The 10,443-nt window shown below is 36.4% G+C and overlaps 1 protein-coding gene across 1 annotated transcript in view; it reads right to left on the minus strand.

Moving 5' to 3' along the window:
- LOC141761165 (basement membrane-specific heparan sulfate proteoglycan core protein) overlaps window positions 1-10,443 on the minus strand; it is a 68,461-nt gene that overhangs the window by 25,053 nt on the left and 32,965 nt on the right. The window contains exons 15-16 of the mRNA XM_074624470.1: window positions 9,636-9,899; window positions 8,940-9,203 (exon numbers count right to left, since the gene is read on the minus strand). Of these exons, the coding sequence (XP_074480571.1) occupies window positions 8,940-9,203; window positions 9,636-9,899 (528 nt within the window). The remainder of the gene's footprint in view (window positions 1-8,939; window positions 9,204-9,635; window positions 9,900-10,443) is intronic.

Below are 10,443 nucleotides of genomic sequence, written 5' to 3' on the forward strand. Positions count from 1 at the left end.
TTTACATTAGATTAACAACATTTAAACATGAAATATTAACACTTTGCTAAACAGGTTGATCACATAAACGTGGCTCATAGGGGTGTAACGATACCTTTTTACAACGAAACGATACATATCAATTTCCATGGTTCCGGTACGATTCAAGGACGATATTTGGCTCATCCAGAGCAATACGATACGATTCAATGACTAGAAATCGATACAGTAACTTTTTTTTCAAAAAATTCAATCGTTGTGACTGTAAAATAATTAGCTGGATACCGTACAGTGCAGGTCAGGATTCCTCAAAGTCTTTCTTGTAAGGGAATCGGGGATAAATTCATTATGGATATAAACATTAAACAACAATTAATGGCAAATACATTCACCCTTTATTGGAAAATAATTTTAAAAAATGCAACTTCAGGACCTGCTGATTCAGTTCTCAAGATACAAGGCAGTGCAATATTTAACAAAAAATAAAATAAACCAACTTCTATTCAAGTTAAATGAACAGTGCTTTAACCTGCGTCTTCTGTTCTCATTTTCAATATAAACGGTAGAGCAATAACACAGTGATCCACCACTGATAGTGATCAATCAGCTTGGAACAGAATCATTCCTATACAAACGCTGTTTAAATAATTTGCTTATAGTGTTGTGCTAAAAAATACATCCATGTAACGTTTGTGGTGACTAAAAACAATTTTTAGAATTGATACAATCGATTATTTACCTTGCGAATCGAATTTAGATCGATATACGTCCCCCGTGAAGGACAATTTGCGCGAGTACCTATCGATGTAGTTGGATCGTAGGAATATAAATCGATACATCGATGTAGTAGATGAATCGTTACACCCCTAGTGGCTCATAAATGAATAAGTGCTTTTAGTGAACTTGGTCATGATGGTAAAACTTTGATCACTTACCTGATACAGTTAGAGAGACTTTATTACTTTCTCTTTTAACATCTGGTTGACTCTTGAGATCACCACGGCACTGATATTCACCACTGTAGCTTGTATAGTGAAATGTTGATGTATATCTCTTAGTCAAGTCGTATTGGATAATTTCATGACCATCCCTCTCAATTCTGTACTACCAATCGGTGTCTTTTCTGTCCCTCATGTCACATATGAAGGTAACAGACTCTCCGGTAAAGAAAGTGGACCAGTTTGGCTCAATGGTTGGTACCATACCGTTGTTGGTGGGCTGTTAAGATGGACCAGCTATTCTCCTTTAAGTGAAAAGCCACTCCTCTGAGATTCGCTCAGCTTTTAATTAAATCTTTTTAATTAACTATTAATTATTAACATCCCTAGTCCAGACTAGCAGATTAATCAGCCAATAACATCATTCTATTTTAGAGAGTAATACTCAACATTTGACCTGATGCTGGTGTGTGGGAAAATGTCACCACAACAAGTAAATTTCATCCATTGTGCAATAATAGAAAAGTCAAAACAGACCTACCTCCAGACCAGACATACTTAGGTTCACTGTAGTCAGAGTGAAACACTGGATCTCCTCTTCCAGCTCTGCACACATATCCTTCTGTGTGTGTCTGTCCATGAACGATGTAGGAATCCTGTTCAGTCCCATTGGTGCTGCCAGGTAGCAGCTCATAGCTGTAGGAGTTGCCTGACAGTTTGGGAACAGCATTATACCAGTAGAACCTCCATCCTGCAGATGGATCTCTAACATTGCAGTTCAGAGTGACAGAGTCTCCAGGACTCAGCCATAATGGAGACACGGTGAGGACAGGCTGAGGTTTCTCTGTAAGAAAGGGATTTCACAGAATGAAGACATATTCTGATGGATCGTTGGTAGTTTACATGCACTGTTTGTGTCATAGTAACTTTGTTTTGCCAAAAATTCAATCAGTGTGACTGTGAAATAATTAGCTGGATACTGGACAGTGCATGTCAGGATTCCTCAAAGTCTTTCTTGTAAAGGAATCAGGGATAAACTAATTATGGATATAAACAAGTAAACAATGATTAATTGTAAATACATACAACTTTTATTTGAAAATAATAAAAAGTGCAACTTCAGGACCCGCTGATTCAGTTCACAAGATACATGCATGCTCACGCTGCACAGCCGGCAGAGCTGGCAAGCTGGCGCATGTCGATGACGTTATACACAGGGAACATGAACCAGAGTAACGTTTAACATTTCTTTACAAATAAAAGTGCTAAATACATCCATATAACATTTGTGGTGCCTAAATACAAATTCTTAGTATCGAAACAAGCGATTATTTACTTTGCAAATGGATTTTAGATCAATATACGTCCCCGTGAAGGATAACTTGCCGAGTACTTATCTATGTAGTTGGATCGTAGGAATATAAATCGATACATCGATGTAGTAGATGAATCATTACACCCCTAGTGGCTCATAAATGAATAAATGCTTTTAGTGAACTTGGTCATGATGGTAAAACTTTGATCACTTACCTGATACAGTTAGAGAGACTTTATTACTTTCTTTTCTAAAATGTAGTTGATTCTTGAGATTACCAAAGCACTGGTATTCACCACTGTAGCCTGTAACTAGAGATTGTAATGTATATCTCTTATCTGAGTTGTAGCAGAGAAATTCATGACCATCCTCCATGAATGTGTAATACCAATCGGTGTCTTTTTTGTCCCTCATGTCACATATGAAGGTAACAGACTCTCCAGTTAAGAAAGTGGACCAGTTTGACTCAATGGTCAGCACAGCATGTAGAAACCAACACAAGATAGAGTGAAATGTGTTTTCGTTTTTTGTCGATGTATTTATCGTACATTAACAAAACAGAGCACACAGAAATAGGATGTGGTGAAGAGTGATACAGTTGGTGGAGATTCGTCTTGAGTGAATATATAAAACAAGACAATTGTATAATTACCTTGAGCCTGTCCACAGTGGAGGAGGATATTAAGAGCTAAAATAAAAATAGAAACTTAATCAGAGATTATCAAACTGACAGAAACAAATCAAATAATAATAATAATAATTCACATTCAAACAGAAATATAAAATCAACAGAGAAAATTTTATGGTAGGGCTGTCAAAGTTAACGCGATAATGATGCATTAATGCAAATTCATTTTAACGCCACTAATTTCTTTAACTTATTAATGCAATTTGTGATTTTTAGGTTGTAACGGGCTCAGTTTTAAAGCTAGAAGATACTGGCATCATATGAAACTAGAAAAAACCTAAGGAATCCAGTGGTACTAACCATGTCATACTAGCTTGTCATGAAGGAGGTTAAATAACGCTACAAAGTTACATTAATTGTTGGCAAAGAAAAACTGGCATGACCATTTTCAAAGGGGTCCCTTGACCTTTGACCTCAAGATATGTAAATGAAATAACATGTATGAATTTTGAAAATGGGAGTAGTTCCCCTTTAAAGGAACAGTGTGCAGCATTTAGGGGGATCTATTAACACAAATGAAATATAATATTCATAACTATGTTTTCATTAGTGTTATATCATCTGAAACCGTTGCTCCTAAAGTAGTGTTATTATGGTAAGGATGGCGTCTGAGCATGGCGAACGGCATTACAACAGTTTTGCACTCGGTGTCTCACGTTACCGCAGTCTTAGAAAGGGAGCAGCATTGATAATATAATATTATCAAGGTTGTTTACAGTTAGACCCCTGAATGAACAGTTACTGTATCTTTAGTTTCCTCAAATTGTTTTTAAACAAGTTTGAAATTTGAGACACAAATGCAACAGAAAGCAAGATCAGATGCTCAAAAATGCTCATCATAGAAACCCCTGAAACAAACTATTCTGTGAGTTTGCCCGGGTGTGTAACTGATGTCAATTAGAGTTAGAGCAGTAACAAGCCAATACACTGCTGGACAGCGTGAGTTACATAAACTTAACTTCAGTTCCTCTTCACACATACAGAGAAGTGTTGCGGTGATGGCCACATTCAGAGTGTTGTCATCACAGTAATAAGTTCTCACTCTACAGTTGGGAAGAATGCTGGGTACCAAAAAGTTTTTGAGGCAGCAGAAACTGATAAAAACAAGTTTACAGCATGCTGTATGTCTCTAGTTCACAATCTGCATCATTTAGTATATAAAGAATAGGGCTGTAAAAGTTAAAAAAATAACAACATGTTAATGCAAATTTGTTTTAATGCCACTAATTTCTTTAATGCATTAATGCAAACGATCTTTCGGAGGTTGTAGTGGGCTCAGTTTTAAAGCTTGAATAAAGATACTGGTCATACTGCGGCGTAGATTGTCGCAAAAGAAGCTAAATAACGCTCCAATCCTGCGCTACATTTTGGTGAGGATAATCTGGCCCGGCCATTTTCAAAGAGGTCCGTTGACCTCTGACCTCAAGATATGTGAATGAAAATGGGTTCTATGGGTACCCACGAGTCTCCCCTTTACAGACATGATAATCACATGCAGTTTTGGACAAGTCATAGTCAAGTCAGCACACTGACACACTGACAGCTGTTGTTGCCGGTTGGGCTTGAGTTTGCCATGTTGTGGTTTGAGCATATTTTTATACTAAATGCAGTACCTGTGAGGGTTTCTGGATAATATTTGTCACGGTTTGTGTTGTTAATTGATTTCCAATAATAAATATATACATACATGTGCATAAAGCAAGCATAGTTTTTTTCACTCCAATGTTGATAAGACTATTAAATACTTGACAGATCTCCCTTTAAGGTACATTTTGAACAGATAAAAGATGTGACCGTGATTAACTATGGAATATCATGCGATTAATCACGATTAAATATTTGAATCGATTGACAGCCCTAAATATATCCTAACCTCAGGCATTTAAAAAGTTTTATCAATGGCAACAAAACAGAAAAAGTCACTGATGTACTCACAGAAAAGCCCCAGCATGCAGAGCAAAGTGTGTCCCATCCTCACCTCCAGCACTGACACTGTTACTGTGCCTCTGAGAAATGCTTCTACTTTGTGTATCGTAAAGCATGAAAAGGTAGCTTTGGGGCGTTTTCTTTAACTTCCTCTCTGAGTCTGTGCTTCCTATCTTTTACACAAAGCTCACATAACTAGACTGGGTTTGACCACAGCATAATTTGTGCAATCCACATCATCTCAGGTTCTGCTGTGTTCCAAAATGGGAAGTCATCTTCATCTTTAAAAGTAATTTTTACACCAAAAGCTCTGATAATACAGTGAATTTGGATTATAGTAGATAGTTCATTATATCATTTCCATTATTGCTCTTTTGTGATATGTGAACAAAACACCACTGTGATAGATATTATACAATGCAAAATATCCAACAATTATTTATTATGATAATTATTTACTACTTAATGCAATCCTAACCCTGCATGCCGTCTGCAGTGGCTGGGCAGGAAGTGTAAATGTGTCAAAATGTCAATGTGGTCAAACCCAGCAAAGTGGTGTGAGGGCTTAACTCAGAAAAAGTCACTGATGTACTCACAGAAAAGCCTCAGCACGCAGAGCAAAGTGTGTCCATCCTCACCTCCTGCACTGACACTGTTACTCTGCTTCTGAGAAATGCTTCTACTTTGTGTATCATTTTGTGTATTATGTGCTCCTGCAACCATGTGTCATGTCACGTGTACGTATCTTTGTAAGCATGTACAGAACATCCTGTTTGTGTCTCTAACACCCTCCTGAGTAAATGTGATATGATAAGTGGTCCCATAATAACCTTTCAGCATATTGTAATTCAAGTGTTCTGAGAGAAAACTAGATTTCTGCACCTCCTCATGGCTCTGTTTTCAGGCTTTAAAAAGTGACGGGAGACTTTGGCCAATCACAGGTCATTTCAGAGAGAGAGCGTTCCTATTGGCTGTTCATTCAACGGAGGCAGCTGTCAATCACTCACGAACTCCGATCAAACGGTCAAACTAGGGAGCGCTGATCAAATATGAATCAATATGTTGTTACTGTAATGCCTATTTCTCATCTCAAATGTTTTCAGAATCATCTTGTAGTGTACTTTTCAGCTGTAAAATGATAAGGTTTGTGACCCGGCCGTCATGTTGGGATCAGTTGAGGAGATACCAAGCACCGTCCACCAGCCTGGGCAAACTTTCTCAGTGTGTATGTTTTACAGTTATATAATGTATTGTAATATGGAATATGGCCACAGCTAAGTCTCTCCATACCTCTAGCCCAATGCATGCTGGGAAAGGCTCCACTCTGAAGAGCAGTAAGCAGATAAAGACATAAATATGAAGTTAATTGTATTATCTTGCTTATTGTTGGTAATCTAATAAACATAATCATCATTATCGTTCTGTCAGAGTACGCAATATATTCCTGGTCACATTTTTTCTGTTATTAATTATGAAGTGTATTACATTAAATAAGTATCAAATGCATGTTTATATGCAGTACATTATACGTACTGAATGTGTGTATATATGTATATGTTTGATATTCAGTATTTACATGCATTTTCTGTGCCATCAAATAACAAATGAACGTCGACTTACACTTGTTTTGTGACAGAGGAAGGAAGAAGAGGTCAAAATGTATAAAAGCCGGAACCCAAATTGGTGTTAAAACATACTTGTTTTTTGTCTCATGTGCATAAGTTTCAGATTCCTGCCAGCTGAAACAGTTTCTCAGAAGCAGAGTCCGAGTGTCAGTGCTGGACGGGACGCACTTTGCTCGGTGTGCTGAGGTTATTCTGTGAGTACATGTGAATCTTTCTGTGTTTGAATGGTAAAGATTAAGGAAAAATGTTGTAGTGAGCACAAAGCATCAGTAGTTTGTCAAGTTATTTTTTTGTTTCTCTCTAGTTTACAATTGTTGAAAATTTTAGATTTTATCTAAAATCAGTTTTTAGAGAAAGAAATGACAATTAGAAACTCTGCTGACAGCTTTGTGCTGGAAGTTTATTGATGCATAAAATGGTCAAACATAAAAAAAACATACTAAATTCATCCAGGTGAAACTAAAATACATACAGTATCAATCAAACGATTTTTAAAAAAGACAGACGGAAACTTGATATGTTGTCTGATAACAGATTAAATGTTATAAATGTGTAAAGCTTTTTTATCAAAAATGAAAGAGATGCTGATTTTATAGCTGAACTATCACCAAGGTACTGAAGCTCAAATATTTCAAACAAGTTCCTTTTGCTGATTTTTGAACCAGCCTGTATTAAAAAACAAAAGGACGTTAATCTGTACCGACGAAGAAATACAGGACATAAACACTAAATACATTTAATTATTATATGTAATAATCTGTAGTCTTGTACCAAGAACAACAAAATATCAAAGCCATATGATGCATTTCCTTTAAATGATCTGCTACTAGGTTAACTGTACAAAATACTGGCTTAAAGGAAAGCAGAAGTGCAAACAATAATTACACAAAAGCTGCAAATACTGTTTAAACAAGGATGTGGTTTTTCATGTTGTCATCTATTTCCATTGGTTTTGTTCATACAGATGTCTTTATTGATCTGGAAGAAAAACAATTTAGGGTTATGTAAGAATTAAATGTGCTTTATGACATTTTACTCATGTCATTGAGTATTTTTGAATATAATTATCTATGGTGGTGTCAATAGTGTCAGGCAGGCAGCACAACACAAAATAAAACTGTCATTATATAGAATATTTATATGTAGAACAAAGTATTTTGTACTTGACTGTACCTGCAGCTGATCTTGTCGTCACATTTGTGTAAACGCTCTCCTCTGGTTCATTATTCTCCCCTGTTGGAAGGATCAGATGAATGCATGACAAGACAATCATATACTTTATTTAAGTACAAAAGCATCTCAACTATTACAATTCTCACTACATGAAATAAAGCACTCACCTTTCTTAGCAATCAATGATTTAAGCTCAGTCAAAGAACATATGACATCACTGGATTCACTTAAAATATAGACATTTTTAAACTTAATGGATTATCAATCAATCACTTAATCTATTTATCGTAGTATTTCAAACTGCTCCATGTTAAACACAAAGTATATACTGTACCATTTCCAGGTTCTTCAACGCCTTGGATTGTTGCATAGAGACACACATCACCTACAGAGCAGTGAGAATCAAACCAAGGTCATTTTAATCACTTGAATCCAATAATATGAATTCTACTATCTTCTAAAACAGATAACCACAAATAGAAATGAGTTAACGATAAATGATAAAAATGAATCAGGGTTAAGGCTGACCATGGAGAAGAGACGCATATACTCTGCTTTGAGTTTCATCCTGGTTGATCATGTGGTCTGTAGCAGGACCCTGATTGGTGCTCTGAGACCTGGTGGGCCCAAAACAGGAAGTAAATACAGTGGATTTAATAAGGAACGTGTAATTTACTGCTGTTATGTTCAGAATGAGAGAAGAGAGTGTTGTACCAACCTCTTAAAGCATGAATCTGTAAAAAAGACACAAAAAAAAAAACATTTGCTGTTACATGGTTTTGTATTGTAAATTGTTCTATTGTTACTACAGTACATGTAAATACATCAGAATCAGTCTATTATCAGAAGGAAAAGATCTCACCTTTTGACTTTCTGTAGCGATACAGAAACAGCAGCAGGACAATAATCAGTAAAACTCCACAAACCAGTCCAACAATCAACAGCACAGGAAATGGAGAGGTCTTTTCAGGCTCGGACGCTGGTACATCTTTAGAATATACACACAAATACAAAATACACATAAATCATGAATAGATAGTATTAAAACACATACACTCAAATACACTTGTATAAACCCTCGATTAGGGTTGAGTATCGTTTGGATTTTAACAATTCAGATTCTGGTTCATAACGGTTCTTGAATCAGATTCTTTGAGGGGGTCATAACAGGTCACATGCTTATTTCATAGAAAAAAACTATAAAATTCATATTTATTTATATTCAAAATGCACTTTATAAAGCTTATGGAACCTGTAAATGAATTTTGTAGAAACTAAATCAAAATCAAACTCACATTTAACTGACATCCAACTCTCTTTTGACGTCCAATTCCGCGAACCTTCTGGTGACTCTTTACCTTCACATCTATAAAAGCCTTCATCTGACGTTGAGACTGCAGTGATAATCAGCTCCCCATTGGTATGGTTTTTGATGAGTTTGTCGTTTCTATAGAAATCCACATCATGAAGAACCTTTTCTGTGTTCAGCTTGCAGCCAAAAGTGACAGGATGTCCCTCAGCTACAGGATGGACAGGGCTCACCAGGATAATACCATCGTCTGTTAAAAATTGAATGATGGAAGAGGTGGCACTTTGGTGATGTACATTGTTACAATTATATTGAATACTAAATATGTTCAATGTGAACTTTGTGGCAGTGTGCTACAGAATAGTCTACTAACCTATTTTGATTGTGGGTGTAACTGAGGAGCCAATCTAGAGTCAGATAACTCTACAGCTACCTCGAGTATAAAATAAATGATGGATGGATTTTGTCATAAAAACGCCAGTGGGCAATAAAATCCATATGACATTCTCTTGGAAAACATTACACTGGAACAAACTAAGTTTGTTTAATGGTTTGTTAAAAGAGATATCAAGTTACTCATTTTGAAAATAATGTTGGTTAATATTAGTCACCTACAGATTTCAATCTATATGATAGAAAGTTAAAATACTTCAGAAACAAAAATCTTTTAATCAAAACTCACCCTGCATAGTGATGTTGACTGCATTGCTGAACTGTCCTGTTTCAGACTCACACCAGTACACTCCACTATTCCAGTAACGGTCTATGTTGCATGTGGATCCAGTCATTGTCCCCAAGATAGTACAGTCTATCAGGGAGCCAGATTCATAAAACCTCATCACTCTCCACTTGGTGGAGTTTCCCTCACAGCTCAGTGACACTAACTGATTGATGAAGTGCTGTGCTCTGTCAGGACTCACTGTGAGAGACGCTGCTGAATGAACATCTGAAAAACAACACACAATGATGGGAAAAACAAAGCACAACAAATTAAGATTAAAAAGACCACAATAAAAATAATCCTTTAGGTTTATTGTGGATTTAATAATTTTCATTGTTGAGGCTTAAATGGCTCTGAATTGTCTAACAGTGTAACACAGTGCACATATATGCAATTAGTGCAAGGATGGCATGTATGCAGACTACACAGGAATCAGCAGTTCAAAGAAGGCATTAATGCAAGCGTGCACAAACTGCATTACTGCCCTCTGGGTGTATAACATCCACTTGAATCCCAAAAAGAAGACGCGAAGAAGAGAGCAAGCATAAAAGGCGAGAGTATAATTTATGTATACAATGCATTTTGGAGAGAATTGTTAAATAAATAAAGAATCTGTGTTGTTGGTACCATACCGTTGTTGGTGGGCTGTTAAGATGGACCAGCTATTCTCCTTTAAGTGACAGGCCACTCCTCTGAGAGTCGCTCAGCTTTTAATTAAATCTTTTTAATTAACTATTAATTATTAACATCCCTAGTCCAGACTAGCAGA

This window comes from Sebastes fasciatus, chromosome 22 (assembly GCF_043250625.1).
Source record: "Sebastes fasciatus isolate fSebFas1 chromosome 22, fSebFas1.pri, whole genome shotgun sequence".
In the NCBI taxonomy this organism is placed as follows: Eukaryota; Metazoa; Chordata; class Actinopteri; order Perciformes; family Sebastidae; genus Sebastes; species Sebastes fasciatus.